Source organism: Lepus europaeus, chromosome 5, assembly GCF_033115175.1.
Source record: "Lepus europaeus isolate LE1 chromosome 5, mLepTim1.pri, whole genome shotgun sequence".
NCBI classification, from domain to species: Eukaryota; Metazoa; Chordata; class Mammalia; order Lagomorpha; family Leporidae; genus Lepus; species Lepus europaeus.
This window is the reverse complement of record NC_084831.1, coordinates 11,091,518-11,116,454: the sequence shown is the minus strand read 5'-3', so window position 1 is coordinate 11,116,454 and position 24,937 is coordinate 11,091,518. Positions and strand designations below refer to the sequence as shown.

At 63.9% G+C, this 24,937-nt stretch overlaps 1 protein-coding gene across 2 annotated transcripts; it reads left to right on the top strand.

The window, feature by feature from the left end:
• EPHA2 (EPH receptor A2) lies at positions 1-24,937 on the top strand. Of its 2 annotated transcripts, none has more exons than XM_062190494.1 (17): positions 1-182; positions 4,507-4,574; positions 6,057-6,726; positions 14,499-14,654; positions 14,731-15,063; positions 15,524-15,639; positions 15,976-16,129; positions 16,561-16,660; positions 17,162-17,217; positions 17,454-17,579; positions 17,704-17,892; positions 18,023-18,084; positions 18,162-18,374; positions 18,562-18,711; positions 19,413-19,606; positions 20,207-20,362; positions 24,019-24,937. In XM_062190494.1, exons 1-17 carry the CDS (start codon positions 95-97, stop codon positions 24,122-24,124), a joined length of 2,937 nt encoding a protein of 978 aa, XP_062046478.1. In that variant the 5' UTR covers positions 1-94; the 3' UTR covers positions 24,125-24,937. The 2 variants fall into 2 exon arrangements, with proteins under 2 accessions (XP_062046478.1, XP_062046479.1); XM_062190495.1 differs by having other exon boundaries at positions 2-182; positions 18,165-18,374; positions 24,019-24,936.

The following is a 24,937-nucleotide window of genomic DNA, read 5'->3' as shown; positions in this document are numbered from 1 at the left end:
CTCGCCGGCAGGCGGGCGGGAGTCGGACACCAAGGCCGGCGTGCGGGCGTGCGGAGCCGGGCACCAGGATCGCGCCGAGAGCCAGCAGAGCAGCATGGAGCGCCGGGGAGCCCGCGCCTACCTCGCGCTGCTTTGGGGCTGCGCTCTGGCCGCGGCGGCGGCGGCGGCGCAGGGCAAGGAAGGTGAGTTCGCTCGGCGGCCGCCCAGCCAGACCGGGGCCAGCCGCGGGACCCCAGGACCTTAGGACCCCCGCGCCTCCCGGAGCCTCGCGCTCTTGGGCGCACGCAACTTTGGATCCGACCTGGTGCCGCCCAGCGTCCGCGCGCTGGGACCGGGAGGGCGCGCGGGCTGCTCCCGGGATGACTGCGGGACCCCCAAGCGGGGTTACAGGGACTCCGGGGACTAAAGGGTTTTGGATCCGGCGCGCGGGGCTCGGAGGCCGCGGAGAAGGGGACGCGGCGTCGGCCACGCGGTTGCAGCCCGGGCGGCGGCTTCAGGAACCCGCCCCGGCGAGGGGCGCCGGGGTCTCTCGGAAGAGGGGGTGTCCGGGTGCACTCTTCGCGGGTTCGGCTTCTCAGTGGCCAGAACTCACTAACTCACTTGCCGCGATTTTGCGGGGAAGGCATTTCTTGGCAGGCCTCGCGTTTTGGGGACGGGGCTCCCCACGGGAACTCCTGTACCCCGAGATTCTCTCCCACGCGCCGCTTTGCCTCCAACCCCGGGGGGAGAGCAGGGGTCAGGCTCCGGCCCATCTCCTTCCCGGGGACAGCCTAGGGGCCGCGAGTGTGGACAGGAAGTCCCCAGGTCGAGCCTTCTGAGCAAGGGGTGACTCAGGGTGAGGAAATGCGGCAGGTGGGGGCGCGGCCTCCCTAGGTGTGGAGCCGTCACCAGGGAGCCGGGGCACCCTGGGGAGGGGCCCTGACACCCCCCTCCCTGCACTGGGTAAGGGGCCCGGCAGACTTTGCCCAGGGCGGGGCGCCTGTGTGAGCCGGTGTGGTCCCCTGCTGGGGTCGCAGAGAGGCTGGGGGCTCCAGCCCTCAGGAGGACCTTCCCGTCCTCTCGGTGGGGGCTGGCTTTGGGCCTCAGCGGTGGGAGCCAGTTTCCCCACCTCCAAGGAGGGGGGGCACCGAGCGGCTTCCGCGGGCTCCACCGGGGGAAGCCGAGGAAACCCTGGGCGGTGTGAGGTTCCTTCCAGCCTTGCCTTCTTTTTCTGCCTCCCAAACGGGCTGGCGGTTTTGCTGGCTGTTCCCGCTGGGTGGAAGAGGCGGGAGCCCCCGGTCCCGGCTGGGAGCTCTGGTTGCAGGAGTGTGTGGCAGGGATTTTGCGACACCCCCCCCCCACGCCCGCCGTTTGGCCCTCCCCCTTGCTGGGGACTGTGGTTGGAGAGAAGGGAGACAGCTGGAATCCCAGGGGCCTTTCTCCTGGGCTACCCATGGCGGGCGGGGGATTAGGCCCAGCCGCCAGCCGGGAAGGAGGCTTCCGACCTTGGGCGTCTCTCTGCCAGCTCAGGTCGCTAGCCCAGTGCCCCAGTCCCTGTGGGTTGAAAGGGGGTACCCGGTCTCCTGGGGAGGGCGGGTGTTTTAGCTTAGGCTCCAGGAGTCCCCGTGAACTGCTTCCCAGCGATGTGTGCGCCTCCCCGGGGTGAGGTGGCCATGGCGGCCCAGCTGGCAGCTGCTGGCTTCCGTTCTTGGGGACTCTGGCTGGGTGTGATGGATCTGCTCTGGGCTGCCCCCCCCCAACTTCTCCTTTCTGCCACCCCAGGACCCCAGCTGCACTCAGCAACCCAGGTGGAGTCTGTTTGGTCCTCAACACCCCCAAATTTGCCTCCTTTTACCAATGGGGAACTTGGGACCCCTGAGCCCTCACCAGCCAGGGCCCTCTGCAGAGAGGGTCAAAGAGAGCCTAAGGGGCATTGGCTGGCGATTGGTTTCAGGGTGCGTTTTCCTGGGCTGTGATTACAACGGGGCAGGGGCCCAGGGTGGCAGGGGCTGCTGACCTGGGTGCTGCAATGGGAACAGGGCTGGGGGGTGACCAGGAGGCCTGGGAAGCCCCGTTTGCCCTCTGTCCCCTTGTCCTTTTAATCCATTTCTTTCCCAGAGTCCCCTGCCTGCCCACTTTCTGTAGGTATCCCCTGGTCTTGGGCAGTGGCAGCAGCTGGGGTGGGTGGTAGCTCTCCGTTTATGTGAACAGCTGGGAAGCCCTGTGGACCCACAAGGGTGGCGTCCGTGGCGACTTCGGGCGGAGAGGGAGGCGTGGCAAGGTGAGGGGCACAGGGCTCCTGGCCAGGCCTCTCTCAACAAAGCCAGGGGGCGGTGGGGTCCCCAGCTCCCAGGGACGTCAGGGCCCCTGCGTGTGGAAGGGCCGCAGGAGAGAGCTGCGCCCATGCCAGGGCCGGGGTCAGGGCGGAGGACCTGGGCCGGGCGCCTCCTGTTCTGGTGGCTGGGTCTAGGGAATTTCCTGGGGCGGGGGCTGTGGCTGGAAGCCCCTGGGGGAGGCTCCTTCCGGTGTGAAGGCCTCCTTTCTTCTCAGGTGGAGCCTGGGATCCTGCTGGAGGGGAGGGGAGGGGAGGGGAGGGGAGGGGAGGGGAGGGCTGGGGTACCCTGCGAGCCAGCTTAACCCTTCAGGGCCTGGGTGCCCCACACCCTCCCTCGGGGCCACAGAGGCAGCGTCTGCCCGCCCCTGCAGTGGGTGTGACAGCAGCACCCGGGTCACCCTCCTGCCCCTCTCGCCGGAGGCAGGAACCCCCAGATTCCTTCCTGTGTAGCTGGAACATTCCATTTGCTAGTGGGGTTAGAGAGTTTTCCAAGCCCCAGCCCTGGGCATGTCTGAACAAATCCCTACCCCTGCCCACCTCCCCGGTCACCCTGCGGGTCCCCACAGCCTGTGCCGTGGGGCCGGTGCCACATCGGATTTCCTCCTCCCTGTCTGGGCTGCCGGGCCCTTCCTAGAGACACTTGGCCAAGGTCAGCTGGGGGTGGGGGTGGGGGAGGCAGTGCTCACTCCCAGGCCTGGGGGCTTCAGCCCAGGGGAGGGAGAGCAGTCTACCATGGGGGCCTCCTACCCTCACCAGCATCTCAGGCCAGCCCTACTCTCTCCCCACTCCTGCTCGACTGGAGCCCCACGCTAGGCGTCCTGGCCCTGGGGCCCAAGGGCAGACACGGATTGGCCGGTCTTTCCCTCTTCCTCAGGGCTCTGCCTTCTGAACCTGGGAACCTTGCCTAGGTTCTGTGCCTCAGTTTCTCCCATCCTCTTGCCCTCCGGGGGGGTGGGGGTTGTGCTTATCAGCAGCTCCCTGGCCTTTACTTAGACACAGATGGACAGCTATGCCGAGGGCCCCACTACTGCTGCTGGGCTGGTCATAGAACTGAGAGTGGGCTAGCGCCGTGGCTCACTTGGTTAATCCTCCGCCTGCGGCGCCAGCATCCCATATGGGGGCTGGATTCTAGTCCCGGTTGCTCCTCTTCCAGTCCAGCTCTCTGCTGTGGCCCTGAAGGGCAGTGGAGGGTGGCCCAGGTGCTTGGGCCCCTGCACCCGCATGGGAGACCAGGAAGAAGCACCTGACTCCTGGCTTCGGATTGGCGCAGCACTGGCTGTAGCGGCCATTTGGGGAGTGAACCAACGGAAGGAAGACCTTTCTCTCTGTCTCTAACTCTGCCTGTCAAAAAAAAAAAAAAAAGAAGAAGAAGAAGAAGAAGAAGAAGAACTGAAAAGTGGGCTGGCGGGAGGGGCCTGGAGGCAGGGCCACCAAGGAAGCCCCTGGCAGTGGGTCCCCTGCCTGCTGCAGATGCCTCTTGGGCACAGTGTGGCTCTGGCACCTGGTCTCCGCAGGCCTGGAAATTCCCCTACCGAGATTTCCATCTCTGTGCCCCCAGCACCCCTGGGAGTGACTTTCCCAGAGAGGCTCTCGCCAGCTGTGTGTACCTGTGGGCCCTCCTCGTTGGTTCAGGGCTTTGTCCCAGCCGCTCTGTGGCTTCTGTGGCGGGAAGTTTGGTTTCCAGACATCCTGCTCCTCCCCGAGCTGTTTGCACCTGTTAACAGGGCTCTCCTCCTGGAGGGCGTGAGACGCATGTACATACGTGTGCATGTGTGTGCTCTGTGGCCTGGGTGGGGTTGGGGGGTTTTAAGTGGGGCATATGGTGGAAGCAGAGACCAGCGTCTCCAACACCCACCCGTGTATGAAGTGCTCCTGGGGACGGTGTTCAAGGAGGTATCATTCAGTCCCCCTGCCAGCCCCGGCCCCGGCCCCGGCCCCCGCTCGGCCCAGCTGCTGTTCTCCTGCTGGGCCGTGGCCCTGTCCTGCTCTTCCCAGCTGGAGGCTGAGCCGGGGTGGGGCAGGGCTGGAGCCCGGCCTAGGAGAGCCAGCCTCCTGCACAGCCTCCGCTGGGCCCCGTGGCTTCTCCAGACAGGGCCTCTAGGGGGGCTCCTAGGGGGACCCTGATCCTTCCTGCTGGGGTCTTTCTCCTGGGGACGCCCCCACACTCACCCGGCCCCTCCCATCTCTTGCAGTTGTTCTGTTGGACTTTGCAGCGGCCAAGGGGGAGCTGGGCTGGCTCACGCACCCGTATGGTAAAGGGGTAAGTCAGCCCTGGGGGCCGGGCAGGGTGCGGGGCTGCCGGTCCCCTGTGCGGGGGGGCCTGGTTGTGCTTGGAAGGCAGCGAAGGGACCTGGGAGGTGCAAGGAGCTGGGCAGACGTCTGCACCCCAGGTGCCCCCAAAGGGTTCACAGGCCTGGGCAGTCTTCCTCCCTCCACCTCTTGGAGGGGCGGGGCTAAAGGCTGCTGTGTCCTGGAGGTCTCAGCTCAGGTGAGGGGTGAAGGGAAGCCAGGAACTGTGGCTCCCAGCTCCGCACAGCTCCCAGGGAAACCAGAGTGAGTTCCTGCCTCCCCCCCCATTTCCCCCACCCCCCAGCCTCCCTGTCTTGTGCTGCCCTGATGTGACCAGAGCTGGAGGGCCGGAGCTGCGCTCTTTCCCCCAGCTTTGCCTTGACTGCTGTGTGGTTCTGAAGGTGTGGCTGCTGCCTGCCTCAGTTTCCCCCTGTGTACAGTGGGCCCTCACTGTGCCCTGGGGCCCTGAGCCAGGGACAGGGGTGTCTCTGAGGGGCTGCTGGCTGGGTGTGCCTGAGTGGGGAGCCTGTCCCCAGCCACCCTAGTCCAGGGAGCCGGAGTGCAGCTCTGAGCTGATTTCTGGGGTCCTGAAACCCCCAGCCGTGAGGGGCACAGACCACCTAATCAAGCACGCCTTGGCTCACAGTGGGGAGTGGAGACCTCGGGGTGTGCAGGGCCTTGGGCCAGTGCCACACCATGTAGTCCAGGCCTTTTCTTGTCTCCTCTGCTTTCATTCATTCATTCACTCACTCATTCATTCAACAAAGACTTCCCTGAGCACCTGCTCTGCCCCGGTAGGCCCTAGGGATACGGAAATGACTTAGATGTAGTCCCTGTCCTGAAGAGCTCAGAGTCCAGTGTGAGAGCCAGATGTGGTGCACACGTGCCAAGTGCTATGATAAAGGGGACGTGCAGGCGAGGAGAGCCCAAGTGGGAAGTCTTCCTGGAGGAGGCTGAGCTGGGTTCTGAGAGGGAGGAGCGTGCACTGGTTGTTGCAAAGTCTAAGTGGCGGCAGATCAGCCACTGCTTTTGGGTTAACCCCTTGCCCCGCACTGTGAGGTGAGAACTCAGTGCTGTGAGAACGAACAGCAATGACAACAGTAATTCTGCCTTGTGTGGCTGCCCCTGGTGCTCTCTGTAGATATTGTGTCATGTTCCCCCATGGCAGATGTGCGCGAGGGGACACTGGGCTCAGAGCTTATGTGACCCTCCCACGTGGAGCCCCGGATTCTACACCAGGCTCCTAGTCTACTATGGAGGCTCTGCGCTCACCCTTTGGGGCCACCAAGACCAGAACTCAGATCCCAGCCCAACCGTTTCCAGAAGCCCGTCTCCAGGCCTCAGTTTCTCTTCCTGTAGAATGGGCAGGAGCTGTTCAGCGTCTTCTTGATGCCCAGCTTGGCTAGCCAGCGCTGAGCACCTTACCCACACTAGGCTCTCTCTCTGCACACAGTGGGACCTGATGCAAAACATCATGAACGACATGCCCATCTACATGTACTCCGTGTGCAACGTGGTGGCCGGCGACCAGGACAACTGGCTGCGCACCAACTGGGTGTACCGGGGTGAGGCCGAGCGCATCTTCATCGAGCTCAAGTTCACGGTGCGTGACTGCAACAGCTTCCCCGGCGGCGCCAGCTCCTGCAAGGAGACCTTCAACCTCTACTACGCCGAGTCGGACGTGGACTACGGCACCAACTTCCAGAAGCGCCAGTTCACCAAGATCGACACCATCGCGCCCGACGAGATCACCGTCAGCAGCGACTTCGAGGCACGCAACGTGAAGCTGAACGTGGAAGAGCGCTCCGTGGGGCCGCTCAGCCGCAAGGGCTTCTACTTGGCCTTCCAGGACATCGGCGCCTGCGTGGCGCTGCTCTCCGTCCGTGTCTACTACAAGAAGTGCCCCGAGCTGCTGCAGGGCCTGGCCCACTTCCCCGAGACCATCGCCGGCTCTGATGCACCCTCCCTGGCCACCGTGGCCGGCACCTGCGTGGACCATGCTGTGGTGCCCCCAGGTGGCGAAGAGCCCCGGATGCACTGTGCCGTGGACGGCGAGTGGCTGGTGCCCATCGGGCAGTGCCTGTGCCAGGCAGGCTACGAGAAGGTGGAGGACGCCTGCCAGGGTGAGTGACGGCTCGGGGCGAGAGTGCTGGGGGGCGGGAGACTGCCTGCCTGGGTGCCAGTGTCTCAGCTTTGGGGCCCTGGGACCTGGGTAAGCTGATTCCTGCTCTGACACGTCGTGGGTCCGACGGTGGCCTTCTTTACGAGTGGGTTCAGTCATTGGTTGAGCAGGAACGAGTTGAGAAACAGGATGGAATACAGATTACGAGCGAAGCCTCTGGTACAAGAGTGCTTTGTGTTCGGTCGCTGCGGCGCGTTTCGCTGGGTGATGTCAGGCCCTCTCCTTCTCCGTGGGCCAGCCTTGCCTCATCCGCACGGTGGAGACGATCGCGGGCCCAGCTCCGAGGGCGGCTGTGATAATCAAATGATTTCATGTTCATAAAGTGCTGAGGTCATCGCGTGACACATCCGGGCTCTCAGTGAGGCTGTTACTCTTGATTCATCCCGCAACTATTCCCTGAATTCTTTGCTGCGCTCCGGGCCCCGCGGACCTGGAGTTTCGTCCCGGGAGCTAGTTCCTTACTGTGTGACCTTGCACAAGTCGCTTGACCTCTCTGGGTCTCGGCGTCCCCTCTCGTCCTTGGAGAGGTGACTGCGTTGGCCCCAGGGTTTGCATCCCCTGGCTGCACACCTGGCCTGCTTTCCAAGCTGGGCTGTGTCGAGGGAGGGAGGGGTGGATCGAGGCCCGGGGGGGGGGGGACCGAAGGCCCAGATTCTCCGTTGGTGAGCAGCCTGGCCCAGGAAAGAGGCGGGTGGAGGGACCTTCTCTGGGAACGGGGCCTGTGACAGCGGCATCTCCCTGCAGCGGGCAGCTCTCCTGGAAAGGGCTGTGGGTGGGGCGGCTGTGGAATGCACGCCAGCTCATCCCTTTCTCTGGGAGCTGCTCTGCTGAGATAAGCAGGCTGTTGAGAAATTGGGGGGTTTAGCCCTTGTGGTGGCGCATACCTGCCGGGTGGGAAGTGCTTCTTCCTCTCTGGCCTCGGGTTCACTGGGAGTAAAATGGGAAAATTCAGGGACAGCAGCAGGTTGTGTATGCTTGGACTTCGGCCCTGGATCCTGCAACCCAGGAAGGGGGTTGATGTGTGGGGGACCCGAGATGGATCCTGGTTGCTTCTCAGAGCAAATCCTCAGAGCCTTGCTTAACACAGTCCATAAACCGCTGAGTCTCTCTCCCATGAGCCTGTGGGGCAGCTCTGCCCAGCCCCTTGCCACCCCTGCCTTGTCCTCCCAGCTCCCCTCCGTGGAGTGAGCCCCCTGACCCAGGCAGCCCTGCTTTAGTGACCTTGGACGCACACTGGCTTCCAGACAATGGCTGTGGGGTAGGGGGGCAGCCCGGTTGGGCCCCGCAGGCTCCTCCCACATGACATCCTCGCCCAGGAATGCGGGGGTGGGGAGTGAGGGGCAGCTGAAAACTTTCCACAGGCTGGGGATTCAGGTCCTGCAGAGATAAGTGGATGGGTGATGGGGGGGTCTCTCCAGGAAGGGGCTGCCAGCCCGCCTCTGGGGGTGGGGGTCACGGGTCTGGCCAGCGTTGTTTGTAAAGAGCAGAGCGGGGTGGGGGGCCCCTGGCTGGGAGGACGCCCTTCCAAGAGTGCGATCTCTCACTTCGCCATGGGAACCTCAGCTGCACCGGCTCTTGCCCTGGGTTTTCCTCCCTGGGATCTCCCCACCGAAATTCCCTGCGGCGTGGCCCAGCCTGGCTGCTCTTTCTGCTTCCAGACGCGTCTCGGCAGCCCTGGCTTCAGTGCCGGCTGTTACGTATTTCCATTGCTTTGTCGGACGTCACTGCTATTCACCCATTGGGCAGATGGGGAAACCGAGGCTCAGAGTTGAAGGCAGACGGCTAGCATGTGGCTGCATCAGGATTTGGATCCAGGCAGCCCGCTGATGCCCCGGCTGCAGGCCGGGTCAGGAAGAGGGGAAGGAAATGACCAGTTCCTGTGGAATCCCTGAGTCAGCTCCGAGCAGCCCAGGGAGGACAGGTCCCCATGCGGTGGGCTGGGGGCTCCCTCAGGGGCCACATGAGGGCGCACAAGGTGTCCCTGCCTGCTCCTTCCCAGTCCGGGAGCCAGCTTCTTCCCTGGGGTCTCTGTGGACCACCTCGGGTTATCCCCAGAGTTCATCCGTTTTGCCCCAGGGTTCTTTCCCAGGGAGCCCCAGGAGCTTAGAGAGTTCAGGGTGGTGGAAGGGGAGTGTGCCGGCACCCAGGTGCTGTGTGTGGACAGGTGGGCACCCTGCCCAGGAGCGCGCCTGGGAGCTATGTCAGGAATGAGCCAGCTCCCTGCAGCCTCCCCTCCCCCTCCCGGGGACAGTGGAGTCGCCCAGGCTGACCGTTGTCCCCTGGGGCTGCTTTGTCTCCCTGTTCATCTCAGCTTCCTGTGCTGGCATTGGCAGCCGAGCTGGCGGGGCCCGGCTGGCGCCTCGGCCCAGGTGAGCAGGTGGCCAGCGGCCTTGGCCAGAGGCTCAGCCCAGCAGCTGGGAGCCAGAGCCATGGGGGGGCTGGAGTGCCCTTCTGGGAGGCCTCTGCTCCCTCCAGGGTCTCGCTGTCCAGGCACCATGCTAAGCATTCCACAAGCAAGGTTTCCTTCAGGCCTCACAAACAACCCAGAGAGGGCGAGGACTTTATCCCCATTTCACAGATGAAGAAACTGAGGCCGAGGGACCAAAAGCACCGGGGCCTGGCCACTGCCCTCCGTCACCCCTGCTCTGTGTCCTTTCACTCACAAGCTGTGTGACCTTGACCTGTCTCCTCGGGCCCCATTCTGGCCGAGGACCCTGCCAGTCTGGGGACCAGGGTGCACCTGCTGTGACTCTGCAGAGGCCCCCTGAGGCCCCCTGAGTCACCATGCTTGGTGAGGAGGGGTCCCCGGGGTGGGCGTCCCCAGTGGCTGAAGGGGAGGCTCCCCAGGGGCTGGGGTGTGGCTCTGGTTTGGGGGTCCAGGCAAGACTGCCTGCTCAGACAGGACATAGCAGGACTCCAGGCTGGGGGCTCTGTGGGCTCGTCCTCCTCCTGGGAAAGCCACTGGCCTACAAGGGTGGACTGTGGTGGCGCCTTCCCACCCCGGCTAGTGGCTGTGACCCCTGGCCCTGTCGCCTGGCCCTCCGCTCACACCAGGCGGGGCCCCAGCCACTCCCTGCCTCCAGGAGGTAAGTGGGTCCCCAGAACGGAAGGAAGGAGGCAGGGAAAGCAAACAGGAGATAAAAGGCTGGTGGAGGGAGGGAGGAGGCGGGCTGGGGCAGCCGTGCTTATCTCGGCTTGGCTGAGGAATGTGCCATAGATAATTCCCCAGGGTGTGTGCGAGGGGCAGGCTGCTGGGCCGCGGGCCTGGGCCGCTGGCTGGCCCGGGCCCGCTGGCTGGCCGGGGCTCACTGGCCCCCTTCTGCAGGGCCTGCTGGGGGGCGAGAAGCCACAGGGCCTGCAGTTATCAGGTGCCCTCATTTGCTGGGTGAATAACTTCCAGGTCACCGCTCGCCACCGCAGAACAGGGCACAGAGACAAAGTCCAGGTCTCGGCGCCTGTGAGCCCGGGCCGGGCCTGGCTTGGGAGGTGACCGGCCCCAGCGAATTGCCACCGCGACCTCTTGACCCCACCACCTTGCTGCCACCACCAGCCTGGGAGGTGGCTGGGCCTGGGCGATGTGCGTCATGAAGAGGGTGCCTGTCCCCGAGTCACCCCACTCTGCTGCCAGAGGGATGGGCATCAGGAACTGGAAAAACTGGGGTGCAGCTGTAGGTGCAGCCGCCGTGCCCCAGTTCCCCTGCGTGGAGTGGCCTGGGGCCCTCCCAGGGAGCCAGGGCCAGAGACGCGCCCCATGGGTTGTCACAGGTGTGCCACCAGCCGGCTCCTGCCAGGCAAGTGGGCGTACAGGTGTGCGGTCTCCACCGGGTCCCCCAGGGGCTAAAACGCTGCTCACTTCTGTGGCTGTAATGCATGCGTGTGTCCAAGTGCTTCAGTCACTCATGGAGTCACTCACTCATTCCACCCACCCATTCATGAGGATTAGCTGAGTGTGTGCTTTGGGCCAGGCTGAACCGGGCTGATACAGACTCCGGTACATCAGTGTCCGTCCTGCTGCTAGACTTACAAAGAATCCTTGTAAGTGTAGAAATCACCTCCAACAGCGCGACAGCCAGCCGGCGCGGTGTTTCTGATCTTCCTGTCTGACCCCAGCACCCAGCACGGTGCTAGACACGTGGGCAGGGCTCGTTTCTGTTTGGTAAACAGAAGATTGAGTGACAGATGCCCTGTGGGGCTCAAGGGGGCCAGGAATTGGGCCGTCTGGGAGGGCTGTGTAGAGGGGCTACGCTGGGTCTTGAAGGATGCATAGGAGTTTGCTGGTTGGCTAAGGGTCAGTGGGTCTTTGGTGGGTGTGGCTGTGTCTGAGTGCGTGAAACCCTGTCCAAGAACTCCAGGAAATCCGATCCGGTGCCAGGAAGGTCAGGAAGATGGAGGGGCTTGCTGGCAGCCCACCCCCCAGCTCTGGGATCCCCAAGCACTGGCACACCCCTTGGTGGTGGTGGTGGGGTGCTGGGGGCGGCTCTGGCAGCTCTGTGGGAGGAGGAGGGGCCCTGCCGCCTCGTCAGGCGAGCACATGCCCCGTTACCGCTGTATTATCTGGCACATCCACTGCGGAAATCTCTCCAAATTCCCTCTTTCCTGCCGGCAGCGGGCGGGCCACCCCCGGGCTCTGGGGCCGGAGAATGGAGCCCATCTCTTCCCCCACTTCCTCCTCTTGGCACAGGACTGGAGGGCTCGGGAGCCGCAGCGGAGCACTGGGGGCTTTGTGGGTGCCTGAAGCCCTTTGTGGGGGGAACCCAGCCTGGACTGTGGGGGTTGGAGCCCCCTCCTCCCCAGCCTGACAGATTGTGGTCCTGGGCTGCCAGGACCACTGGGGGCCAGCACTGAGCTGGGCACAGCCCCCTCTTGGGCAAGCCAGGGCGTCTGGGGCACTCAGCCCCAGGATTAACGTGGCGCGGCTTTGTGGGGTCCTCTGGGGGGAGGAGGCAGCTCTTTTTGTATCAAAGCAGGTACGTGCGGGGCAGGGTGCAGAGGGTGCATGGATTTCTCCAACCCTCAGGGAGCCTTGGAAGATGTTTGGGTCCTGAAGACCCCCTAGGTAGCCCCAGCAGGCCCGGTTAGAGATCGTGTCCAGGGCACGCCGGCCCCCGCCCCTGGCTACGCCGCGGAAGCGGGCCAGGGCGCAGGCTTGTTTGAGGGTGTCGATTTCTCACCACTCCAGATTGAGCTGTTGCTAAGAACAGAAGTGCGAGGCGAGAGGGGCTCCGACGTGGGCGCCCTCGGCCTGCTTTCTGGTTTGGTCTTAGCGGCTCGGACACCTGGCTCGGGTCACTTTGCCTCTCTGAGCTTGGCTGGCGTGAATGCGGGGGGCGCCCCTGTGCGACACGCGTGTTGTGCGGACTGCATGAGTGCACGGGAGGCGCTTGGTCAATGCTCTCGCCCTCCTGGGCCCCAGGCTCTGCTCAGAGCAGGATCCCGGTCCTGGGCCTCCTTTGTCTCCCGGTGTGGCCCTGCCCAAGCCCCTCCCCATGGCATATGCCCAAGCTCCCCTGGGTCTGCTAAGGCAGCACGGGCAGGGGGATGACAGAGGCTGTTTGCACAGCCTCTGGGTGAGGGTGGCCAGCGGGGCTCATGTGGAGCACTGGACCAGGAGGGACTCGGCTCTGGACTCCAGCTTTGTCGGTTAGCAAGGCCTGGCTTGGATCAGAGGTTCGCCTGGGTAAGGGCACTTGAAATTGGCTTCCCGGGCCGGCGCCGCGGCTCACTAGGCTAATCCTCCGCCTTGCGGCGCCGGCACACCGGGTTCTAGTCCCGGTCGGGGCACCGGATTCTGTCCCGGTTGCCCCTCTTCCAGGCCAGCTCTCTGCTGTGGCCAGGGAGTGCAGTGGAGGATGGCCCGAGTCCTTGGGCCCTGCACCCCATGGGAGACCAGGATAAGCACCTGGCTCCTGCCATCGGATCAGCGCGGTGCACCGGCCGCAGCGCGCTACCGCGGTGGCCATTGGAGGGTGAACCAATGGCAAAAGGAAGACCTTTCTCTCTGTCTCTCTCTCACTGTCCACTCTGTCTGTCAAAAAAAAAAAAAAAAAAAAAAAGAAATTGGCTTCCCTTAGGCCGCAAGGGGCCAGGCTGCCCTGGGTCTTCCCAGCAGTCTTTGCTGCAGGAGGTTTTTTTGAGAGTGAAGGTGGCGCTGTGTTGTTACTCCCTGCAACGGCCGGAGCTGTGCCGATCTGAAACCAGGAGCCAGGAGTTTCATCCGGGTCTCCCACGCAGGTGCGGGGGCCCAGGCACTTGGGCCACCTTCTGCCGCCTTCCCAAGTGCATTAGCAGGTAGTGGCGAAGCTGGGACTTGAACTGGTGCTCCCACATGGGATGCTAGTGGCGCCGTAACCCGCGGCACCACAGCGCCAGCCCCTGCCTGCTCCCTTTATTGCACACCTTGTCATGCATTCAGTCCCCCTGGGTTCAGGGACTTTGTTTTCATCTCCGGGGCCGTGCCCAGCCTGGGGCCAGGCAGAGCAGAGGAGCAGGGCACTGTTTAGGTAAGCTCCGTTCAGGGTAAGCTGCAGAACGTGTGAGGCGAGGCCTCTAGGGTGACCTTACCCTACTCTGGCCACTTCAGCAACTGCCCAAGCCCTGGGCAGCCCTGTGTGATGGCCCTCTGTCTGCACAGCTTCCTGCCTATGGGGCCAGGAAGGGGGCTGGGGGCAGGGGTGGGATAGGGCTGTGGGAGGAAGAAGCCCCTGGAGTCAGGTGGCTGAGCCTCTCGCCAGCTGGGCCAGGGCAGGACCTGCCCCTGGAGGAGGAAGAACCACTTCCTGGCCTCCTTGGGAGCACGGAAATGACTTGGTCCTGGAAGAAGATCCGGAGAGAATGCTGGGGGCCTGACCTTGCCTGTTTCCTGGCCGCCCAGCCCTGGAACGGGAAGGTGGTCAGGTCCTGGGGTGCACGGAGCCCTGCAGGGGTGGCAGGCTGCTCCGTTGGGGAGTCGGTCAACAAACATGAGCAGCCGGGGCTGGCGCTGTGATGCAGCGGGTTAAAGCCCTAGCCTGCAGTGCCAGCATCTCTTATGGGTGCCAGTTCGAGTCCCAGCTGCTCTGCTTCCCATCCAGCTCCCTGCTAATGCACCTGGGAAAGCAGCAGAAGATGGCCCAGGTGCTTGGGTCCCTGCACCCAGGTGGGAGACCTGGAAGAAGCTCCTGGCTCCTGGCTTTGTATTGGCTCAGCTCCAGACCTCATAGCCATCTGGGGAGTGAATCAGTGGGTGGAAGACCTCTCTCTCTCTGTAACTTTGCCTTTCAAATAAATAAAATAGATCTTTAAAATAAAATAAAAAAACCGCCGAGCGGATGCAGTCACTGCCCATGTGGGGACCTGACCGGCTGCGCTGATCAGATCAAAGGCACCAAGGAAGGCGGGCAGTGCCTGGGGCAGGCAGGATTCATGGGAGGCTGCAAGGTGAGGAGAAGTGGACCTTGAACAGCAGCCTCAGGGGTGCGGCTGCTTTTCCTGGCGGGAGCCAGTGTGGAGTGATGCGAAGGTTTGGGGGCACGTGGGCGAGGCATTTCCTGGGTGCCCAGCGCACAGCAGGTGCTGGCCTCGCCTTTCCTCACCGCGAGCTGTTTTACCGCGAGGAAATAGGTCCTCGGCGATTTCACGCCCAGCGTGGGGCTGCGTCGTCGTGGGGGAGCGGGTCAGCCACTTGGGGGTGAGGACCAGGGAAAGTCACGTCTCTGTCGTCCCCTGTGCCTCCAGCCTGCTCGCCGGGATTCTTCAAGCCCGAGGCGTCTGAGAGCCCCTGCCTGGAGTGTCCCCAGCACACGCTGCCATCCCTGGAGGGCGCCACCTCCTGCGAGTGTGAGGAAGGCTACTTCCGGGCCCCCCAGGACCCACTGTCCATGCCCTGCACACGTGAGTCTTGCGTCGGGGGTGATGGCGGTGGTGGGTGTGGCCTGGGGGTTGGCACTGACCTCTCTCCGTGGTGCAGGCCCGCCCTCCGCCCCGCACTACCTCACGGCCGTGGGCATGGGCGCCAAGGTGGAGCTGCGCTGGACGCCTCCCCAGGACAGCGGGGGCCGCGAGGATGTCGTCTACTTCGTCACCTGCGAGCAGTGCTGGCCCGAGTCGGGCGAGTGTGGGCCGTGCGAGGCCAGCGTGCGCTACTCGGAGCCTCCGCACGGGCTGACCCGCACCAGCCTGACGGTCAGCGACCTGGAGCCCCACATGAACTACACGTTCGCCGTGGAAGCCCGCAACGGCGTCTCGGGCCTGGTGACCAGCCGCAGCTTCCGCACCGCCAGCGTCACCATCAACCAGACTGGTGAGGCCTGGTGTTGGCGGCTGTGCCCCGGGTGGGACTTAGGGAGGCCCAGGCCGTGTTCAGAGAGGCAGCAGAGCAGGGGGCTTCAAGTGCCAAGACCCAACTGGGGCGGGGGGTGGGGTGGGGGCGGCTACTTAACCTCTCTGGTCTGTTTCTCACCTGTGAAGTGGGGGGATTTAACACAGGGTCTTAGCACAGGGTCTGGTCCAGAGACAGGGTTCTGCAGGAGTTGGCTGAGCTGCTTTTTTTTATGTCACTTATGCAGTTGCTCATACTCACGGGGCCCCTCTGGTGGCCAGCGGGGTGCAGGTGTAGTGGGGCTCTGTGCTCAGGAGCTGGAAGTCGGGGATCCCAGGATGGGCTCTGAGCAGCCTGGGGGCTGTGGGAGGGCCTGGCTCTGGGTCCCCTCATCTCCCATCCCTGCGCACCTCACACCCCTCTCCCTCCCTCCCCCACCCAGAGCCCCCCAAGGTGAGGCTGGAGGGCCGCAGCACCACCTCGCTGAACGTGGCCTGGACCATCCCCCCGCCGCAGCAGAGCCGCGTGTGGAAGTACGAGGTCACCTACCGCAAGAAGGTAACGGGTCGGCTGCCCACCGCCCGAAGAGGCTCCCTTCTGCAGCTGGGGAAACTGAGGCCTGGGCTCTCCCAGGGCAGCGCGGCATTGACTCTGGGGGATGGGGGACCACACAGCATTCCGATCCTGGGGAGGGGCAGTCAGGGGCGGGCGGGGTCTTGGAGACCAGGCAGACCTGGGCAGTGCATTTGCTGGGTTGGACCTCGAGTGAGGACTTCCCTTCTCTGAGTCGAAGATTCGCCCTCTGTGAGTAAGGCATCGAGCTTGCTGGCTGGTCCTGGCTGAGCCCCCTGCCCCGCCCTCATTGCCCCTCCTCCTCCTGTCGGCCACTCCCAGGGGGACTCCAACAGCTACAACGTGCGCCGCACTGAGGGCTTCTCTGTGACCCTGGACGACCTGGCTCCGGACACCACCTACCTGGTCCAGGTGCAGGCCCTGACACAGGAGGGCCAAGGGGCCGGCAGCAAGGTGCACGAGTTCCAGACACTGTGTGAGTTAGGGGACCCCGGGGCATGGGCCAGGGCCCTGAACCAAGTGGTTGGGACCCGCTGAAGGAGGGAGGAATTGGATCCCAGGCCCCACTCCTGGGCCAGCAGGGCTGGGGGCAGCCTGGGTCCAGGGCAGAGCTAGGGCTGCAGGTGGAAGGCCAGGGCCATGCTATGAGAGGGGAGGCCCGGGTTCTGGCACTGGCAGACCCCAAGTTCAAGTCCCGCGGCACAGAGTCTCACAGCTGGGAGTTGGAGGAGCCCCTGTGGGAGTTTTGCGAGGGCCTCTTGTTGACCCTCTGTGACCTGAGAACCAAGGCACCTGAGCCCTCCCAGGTGTCTCAGGTCCCTGAGATGGGCCTTGGGGGCCAGGGGTGGTATTCCCGTGATCGCAGTTGGAGGGGCTCCGTCGTCATTAGTTCGTCTCCCTCGGCAGCTGTGGAAGGGTCTGGCAACATGGCGGTGATCGGCGGTGTGGCTGTCGGCCTGGTCTTGCTTCTGCTGTTGGCAGGAATTGGCGTCTTCATTCATCGCAGGTGTGTCAGAGCCACACCCAGGCTCCCCCCGGGCTCAGGAGGGCCAGGAACCTCAGTGTTCTCATCTGAGAAATGGGTCTGACGGCAGGTGGCCTAAGGTTTCAGTAATCCCTGCCTCCTGGTGGTGTGAAGCCGTGATGAGCCATGCATGCCTAGCACAGGGCTGGGCACGCGATGCGGGGCTGGGACAGGCGGCCGTGATCTCTGCTCTGGGCAGTAACGGTGTGGCCACCCCTCCTCTGGACGCGCCGGGTATTGCTAATGAGGAAAGCCCTCATTACGGCCACTGGAATGGCCATTCCGGGGCACGGATCCCAGCGTGTGAGTCGTGGCTGGCTCATTTCCTCCCCGCCTCTCCCCTGCCTTCCCCATGCCCTCTGCCCTGCGGGGGACGGTGAGCAGGAACCCAGCACAGCGCGCTCTCCTCCCAGGCCGGGGGGGGGGGGGGTTGGAGCCAGCCTCGCTGACCCTTCCCGCGTGCTTCTTCGTGGCTTCCCACAGGAGGAAGAACCTGCGTGCCCGCCAGTCCTCGGAGGACGTGTACTTCTCCAAGTCAGGTGAGGGGCAGCCTCTGCTCCGACCTCGGCCCCGGCCCCCTGTGCCCTGGGGCCTCCCCAGCTCTGCGGCAGAGGTGGGGGCAGCCCAGGCGGCCCTGGGGCTCTGGGTGAGGCCCCGAGGCTTCCTTGGGCAGCGTTGAGGTCCAGGCCCCACAACTGGCCCGGCTGGGCGGCCTCCTCCTCCGGGGACTGCCCCTCCCTCACTGTCCGTGACCCACTCCTCCTGCCCCTTCCAGAGCAACTGAAGCCCCTGAAGACGTACGTGGACCCCCACACATATGAGGACCCCAACCAGGCCGTACTCAAGTTCACCACCGAGATCCACCCGTCCTGCATCACACGGCAGAAGGTGATCGGAGCAGGTGAGGCTGGCACACCTGCCACAGGGCCCCCGATGAGCCTGGCGAGGGGTGGTACAGGTGGGGTGGGGGCGCCCCGTGCCCGGGCTGACGACAGGGGTGCTCCCTCTGTCCTGCCTGCGCACAGGGGAGTTTGGGGAGGTGTACAAGGGGATGCTGAAGGCGTCCTCGGGGAAGAAGGAGGTGCCCGTGGCCATCAAGACGCTGAAGGCCGGCTACACGGAGAAGCAGCGGGTGGACTTCCTGAGCGAGGCGAGCATCATGGGCCAGTTCAGCCACCACAACATCATCCGCCTGGAGGGAGTCGTCTCTAAATGTGAGGCTTGTGCAGCGCTGGGGGCGGGAGGGGCTGCCCCTGGTCCACCTGCTGGGGCTCTGTCCCTGACCACGCCCCCTGCCCCTGCCTCGTGCCCGCTCACCGCTGTGCCTGGTCTCTCACCGTGCAGACAAGCCCATGATGATCATCACTGAATACATGGAGAACGGGGCCCTGGACAAGTTCCTTCGAGTAAGGATGGGGCCGGGGCGGGAGGGGTGCGTGCTGGGCGCAGGGCCGGCCGGAGGCTGACCGCCCGTGTGCTCCAGCAGGAAAAGGATGGCGAGTTCGGCGTGCTGCAGCTGGTGGGCATGTTGCGGGGCATCGCGGCGGGCATGAAGTACCTGGCCAACATGAACTACGTGCACCGCGACCTGGCCGCCCGCAACATCCTGGTCAACGGCAACCTGGTGTGCAAGGTGTCCGACTTCGGCCTGTCCCGCGTGCTGGAGGACGACCCCGAGGCCACCTACACCACCAGTGTGAGCTGGGGGAGGGGCGGGCCCCACTAGGGGAGGGCGACTCGGGCCTTCACCCTGCATGCCTGCGGTGTGGACCTTGGGGTTGAGATGCCTCTGGGAGTGCGGGGCGGGGGGGCTGTGGCTTGGTGGTATGTGCTGGGGCTACTGGTGGCGGGAAGAGTGGTAACCAGGCCCGGGTCCCCTGCAGGGTGGCAAGATCCCAATCCGATGGACGGCCCCGGAGGCCATTTCCTACCGCAAGTTCACCTCTGCCAGCGACGTGTGGAGCTACGGCATCGTCATGTGGGAGGTGATGACGTATGGCGAGCGGCCCTACTGGGAGCTGTCGAACCACGAGGTAGGGCCCCGGCCCAGCCAAACCTGGACTGAAGGGCTTCACTCATTCCCAACCCCAAGGGCTAGGCAGGGCCAAACTTTTTGCAGTGTAGATTGGTTCAGTGAATGTTTATTGCGGGCCTACTGTGTGCTGACTTCCACAATCTGGTGCCTACTTACAGTTCAGAGTACAGGACAAAGAAACAAGGAATGGGGTGGGTGTGCATCGGTGGGTACACACAGGCACGTGTGCACGTGTGTGTGTGCACATGTGTGTGCCTCCGTGTGCCCAGCTGGCTGCCCAAAGGAGGTCACACTGCTGCCGAAAGCCAGGGCACAGTAAAGCAGGCCGGTGAAGGGGAGGAGGGGGCAGAGAGCTCTGGCCAAGGGCGAGCGGACACGGGGTCAGAGGGGAGGCTGGGCTAACTGCAGGGCGCGCAGTGTGGCTGCTGCGTGGGGTGCCCCGTGGAGGAGCAGGTGGTCAGGCCATTGGTCTGTGGCGCTCTGGAGAAAGCCCCTTAGCCCTTGGCCCGAGTGCTGCTCTCGAGGTTGTGTACTGGGGTTTGGAAGGACCCATCCATCAGTTTCTGGGGCTCCCCTTCCTTCTCCGGCCTGCCTCTGTGTGCCAGGTCCCCAGGGGCCCTGGCTGCATGCAATCTCTGTGGCTTCCCACTGCGCCCCTCCCCCAGGCTGACGCCTCTTTGTCCCCACCCCCACCCCCAGGTGATGAAAGCCATCAACGACGGCTTCCGGCTGCCCACGCCCATGGACTGCCCCTCCGCCATCTACCAGCTCATGATGCAATGCTGGCAGCAGGAGCGCGCCCGCCGCCCCAAGTTCACGGACATCGTCAGCATCCTCGACAAGCTCATCCGAGCCCCCGAATCCCTCAAGACCCTGGCTGACTTTGACCCCCGGTATGTTGCGGGCTGTCGGCCTGGGGCGGCTCCCACCTCCTGCAGCCTCCCAAGCGGTGCGGGTCTAGCAGCCGGCGGGGGACAGTCAGTTAGGGAGCCCGGAGCTGAGCTTGGGCTCGACTCAGACGGGACTGGGGGTGGCTCGAAATCCAGCAGAGGTAGTTAACCTTGCCAGGGCACGGCGCTCAGCGCTGGGCATGATTGAGTTCACTGAAGCAGCCTCTGAGATGGGTCCTATAATTAACCTCTTTTTGAAGATGAAGAAACTAAGACACGATGCGGTTAAGTATCCCACACAGCTGGCTGGAGGCCAGGGGGGAGGGGGGCTCCAGGGTCCCAGGTCTCTGCTTGGCCTTGACAGCGGTGGTCTCATCGACAGGAGTGGGGCAGCCATAGTTTTAAACCCTGAGTGCTCCCGACCTGCTAGGCTGTCTCATCGAACTCTGCCTGATTTGGTTACCCCGTTACACAGAGTGGGAAACTGAGGCACAGGGCAGCTGTATGGGAAACCGAAGCAGGGGGCAGTGCCGCAGGCTCAGGGGGCCCGTTGGGGGCTAGGAGCCGCCGCCCCTCACCTGCGGGCCATGGGTTCTCTTGCAGCGTGTCCATTCGGCTGCCCAGCACCAGCGGCTCCGAGGGCGTGCCCTTCCGCACGGTGTCCGAGTGGCTGGAGTCCATCAGGATGCAGCAGTACACAGAGCACTTCATGGCGGCTGGCTACACCGCCATCGAGAAAGTGGTGCAGATGACCAACGAGTGAGTCGCACCCTCCTGTGCCTGCCCGCCCGCCTCCCACCTCCGGAGGCCGCCTCCGACCCCACCACCCGCCCGTCCGTCTCCCAAGTCTCCGCTCCCGAGAGCCAGGCAGCCACCTCGGCCCCGCCCCTTCTGCCTCTATTCCCAGCGTGGGAATTCATAGCGATTGTGGTCACAACAATAGTTGGCGTTTGGGAGGCCCTGTGCTGGAGCACTTTGAATCAGTCCTGCTGGGCAGGGTAGGGCCTGGTAGTGTCCCCACTGGACAGGTGGGAGGCGGGTGCAGAGAAGTGTGGGGCCTTGTCCAGGGCTTGTTCTGGGGAACAAGAGGCTTTGCAGCCCGGGTCAGCCAGAGCTCAGGGACTGTAGAGCTCATTAGAGGAGAAACAGGCGGAGAGGTGACCGACCTTGTGTGAAGTCGCACAGCCAGCTAGGGGCAGCGTCCTGTCCAGGTCACTCTGCTCAGTGCCTTGGCCAGGGAGCTCCCAGGCACGTCTGCTCATGCGCCCACCCCCGGCCCGCCTGGGCTTGGCCTTGTCAGGCTGCCCATGGGAACGCCCATCTCCTTCTCGCCCCAGCCCTGGGACCTCTCCCAGTCCGACCTTGGCACGGACAGTTCTTCCCATCCCAAGAGAGGGAAGACATTATCCCCTTGGCCTTTTGTACCTCTAAAAATAGTGGTGGGTCCCAGCAGCCCAGCTTGTGCAGGGTTCAGGGTCATGACCGAAACACCCTGAGGCTGGGCGGTTTTGGGAACCACACGCAGAGGACGAGCTGGGTCTCCCACAGTTGTGGGACACAGAACTTCTGGGATTTGAGCCTGGGGATGGACATTCTCTGGGGGCTCTGGAAACTGCTCAGCTGAGCTGACCCGCTGGCCAAGGCCGTGGTCCGTCCCAGGGGATGGCCTGTGATGAGAATCAGCCAGGGATGGAGCCGTGTCCCGGATGTCTCTTGCTGCTAGCCAGTGACCGGGCACATGCTCTGGGTCTGCGGTCACACTTGGGCTCCAGTGCCACACCTGCCACTTCCTCGAAGATGACTTTGATCAAATTGGGTCCAGCTCAGAGCCACGCCTGCGCACAGTAGGGGCTTCCTCCGCGTCGCTCTCTTCCTTCGCTGCCCTGCTGTCTGTCCTTAGGCTGTGGGTGAAACCAGGGTTCCCCATCCCCCTCTTCTCCGAGAACCTGACCCAACCATGTTGGCTCCCACTGAGGACAACACAGCTTCTCTGTTGGTGACCAGAGCTGAGGGCAAGGAGATGTCCTGATAGGAAACACATGTTCTTGGAAGCTTCCCGAAATAGCCCGGGCGCTCCCCACAGAGTCCTTTCCCACGAGCAGGGCCCAGCTAGCTGGGGTGGACGGAGGCCGTGCACGCACGCGTGCGGCGTTTGGAAAAGGCCCGGAGAAAGGCAGGAAGTCATCCAGCGCTCCCTTCTGCTCGCTCCCGCCCGCCGCTGCTCGGAGCTGGGCCTGGGTGACTCACACCGCCAGTGCCTGCCCCTTCCTGTCCGGCTCTTTCCAAGTAAATGGGGCTCTGGGGGCACTTTTAAAACCTGTAGGTGGTGTTCACCTGCCGGGGAGCCCCCTGGAGGCTCTGAGCCAGCCACAGCACGATTCAGCTCTTTCCTGATGGGGTCAGAATTTAGCCCACCCCCTTCCCCGCCACCCCAAGGGACCGGCCACTCGTTCCCCTGGGGTCTCCCGACGTCTGTCTCTCTCACCACCCGATTTTGGAGCTGTCAGACATCTAGCTGGACTCGTGGTTTCGCATGGTTTTGTGAGGAGCTGATGAAGGGGTGGGTGTTGTACTCCAGCAGCAGCAGCAGGTGCTGACTGGCGTCAGGGCCGCACCGGGCAGGGTCTTAGCTGGGGTCGAGGGCCCAGGCTAGCGCGTCCTTGGTGCTGAAGAAATGCTCCCTGGGTAAATGCTCTGAGGCCCCAGGCTCCGAGAACCGTTTCTCACTCCCTCTCCTCGCACCTGGCGCCGGCAGACAGCAGGTGTATCTATGGGCGAGTGGCCTTGGGAGGCCCAGTGCGCAGCAGAGTGACCAGACCAGGCAGAGTGTCCCGAGTCAGGGCCCCCTGCCCCTGGGAGGGAAGGGGTGGGAGTGAGGCCGGGGAGGAGCAGCTCGGATGATCTGTGGGCCTTGTCCCAGGGTGCTGCTCTGTGCGTGGGGAAGGCAGAGAGGGACGATGAGGGGCGCTTTGTTCTTAAAGAGGAGGGGGCTGGGTTGGCTGCCCAGGGACTCTCATCCAAGCTTCCTGTGCTACATAAAAAGAAACTGAGGCATAGAGACGGCACTGGGCCGGTGAAGGCTTTGCGGCGTGCCCAGGACGCAGGTGCAGCCTGCGAGCTGAGGGCCCGGTGAGGCCTGGCAGGGTTCTCTCCCCAAAGCATTCACTCGCTCGTTCACCCGCTCAGCAGCCAGCAGGACCCCGGGGGCCGTGCGATGGGTGGGGGCGCTGTCCTCCTGAGCCCACAGAGCCTCTGGGGCCCCGTCAGATGCGGACTGCTCAGCCCGCCTTCAGAACTCCAGGTTCTGTGAGTCCCAGCCAGGCTCCTCCCCCATGGTCTCCATCTGAGACCCCCAGGTGCGGGGACCCCGCCTCCTCGTCCAGCAGCCCCCACTGTCGGGGTCAGAGGCGCCCTGCGGTGGTGGGCTGGGCCGTTCTCCCAGACGTCTCACGTGTGGCCCTGCTGCTGCAGCGGGAGCGGCTCCCAGAGGCGCCCCCCACTCACCTGGCGGCCATTCCTGGCTCAGCACTTCTCCGAGGGCTCCCGGAGCCTGTGGGAAAGTCATGGCTCCGGAATTGCAAACAGGAGCTTGCACCATATAATTACCCCATTTACGGCCAAGAGCCGGCCCATAAAAACCTGGGTGTTTGCATGGGTCTGGGCTGGTGGGTGAGGATGGGGAAGAGAAAACTCCCAAAGTGAGCAATAAATGGCCTGGGAGCGGGCTCCTGGGAGCATAAGTGGTTTTACGAGGGACGAGGGGCGTGGAGAGGGGGAGCCCAGAGCAGCCTGGCCCCAGGGAGCTTGGGGGGGTGTGCAGGGCGGCTGGGCCGTGGGTGGTACTGATGCCCCCTCCTCCACTTGCTGCCCGTTCCTGGGGTCTCCTAGCCACTCGCTGGGCACTGTTTTCCCATTGGATAGGTGAGGAAGTTGAGGTTCCCCAAACGGAAGGCACCTGCCTCAGGTGACCCACAGGACTTTGCTGAGCCCTCGCCCTGTTGCCAGCAGGGGCCTTGGAGGGAGCGAGGGTGAACTGAGGCCATGGCTGGGAAGAGGCCTTGGGCAGCGGAGCTCTGAGCAACACCCCAGAGGGTGGTGGCCTGGCACTGTCCCTGGCGGGGGCCTTAGCTGGAGACACACAGGACAGTCAGGTGGGGGAAGGGAGGCACGTATGCACTGCAGGTCGGAGTCCCGGCCCTCCACCTCCGGCTGTGTGACCTTGGGCCAGTCCCTTCACTGCAAAGTGGGGGTGACGAGGGCGTGTCCCTTGGGCACCTCAGGGTCACTGGCTTTGTGGAGGCGGCCCAGCTCGGCAGGCTTCCGGGGGGACCCTCTCTCAGGCCTCCTCAGCTGGAGCTCTTCGGCCCCTCTCTGCCGTAGCCCCTGACTCTCCGCCTCTCCCTCCCTGCCCACAGGGACATCAAGAGGATCGGGGTGCGTCTGCCCGGCCACCAGAAGCGCATCGCCTACAGCCTGCTGGGGCTCAAGGACCAGGTGAACACGGTGGGCATCCCCATCTGAGCCCCAGCCCCTCGGGCAAGGATACTTGAAAAGCAGTGGCCTCCCTGCCAGCTCCGCGCCGGCCACCAGAGACCTTATTTATTTCTGATTGTTCCCTCATTGATGCCGCTGGGGGCTCTCAGACCACACCCGGGCCTGAACCGGGGATCCCAGGCCAGGGGCCTCGTCCCCCCGGCAGGACAGATAGCCAAGCACTTAGCCGGCACCGCCGTGTTCCCAGCATCCTCTGGCGCTGGAGCTGCCAGGGTCTAAGTCTAAATGGGACATTTCGAGACTGACCTCGCTCTCACCTTCTCCCACACGAGGGAGACTCGGGAAGAGGGGGTGGTGTCAGTCCACGGCCGTGCGACCAGGGCACCTCGGCCCCACCCTCGCTATAAGGGGCACACTCGGACCCCGGCTGGGTGCGACCCACGTGCCCCTCCGTCCCTTCAGTGCCTCCTCGGACCCCCGGGCCCTGCCCTCGGCCCAGGCGGGCCAGACACTCGCTTTCCTGGGGCCTCTGCAGTGTGCTTGGTTATGTTGAGGTTTTTTTGAAAATATATATTTTGTACTTTGTGGAAAGAATGTGTGGTGGCAGGGGCCCCGCCAGGGCTGGGGGCAGAGAGAACGGACAGCCTGCGTCAGACATTCCCGGGCCGCAGGAGGGCCCTGCCCGCCCCCTGCCGGCCCGCCCAGCCCCCCAGAGGTGACACTACTCTGTCAGTGTTAATGGTTTTTGTTTGTTGGGAATTTTTTTTGACCCTTAATTTATTATTTTTTTTATATTTATTGTTAGAAAATGACTTATTTCTGCTCTGGAATAAAAATTGC

What these genes read in the sequence shown, in the direction of transcription:
- EPHA2 (XM_062190494.1), top strand. Translation starts at nt 95, where the DNA reads ATGGAGCGCCGGGGAGCCCGCGCCTACCTCGCGCTGCTTTGGGGCTGC. An exon ending in GGCGGCGCAGGGCAAGGAAG is followed by an intron (nt 183 to 4,506) that starts GTGAGTTCGCTC and finishes CATCTCTTGCAG; the next exon opens with TTGTTCTGTTGGACTTTGCA. An exon ending in CGCACCCGTATGGTAAAGGG is followed by an intron (nt 4,575 to 6,056) that starts GTAAGTCAGCCC and finishes CTCTGCACACAG; the next exon opens with TGGGACCTGATGCAAAACAT.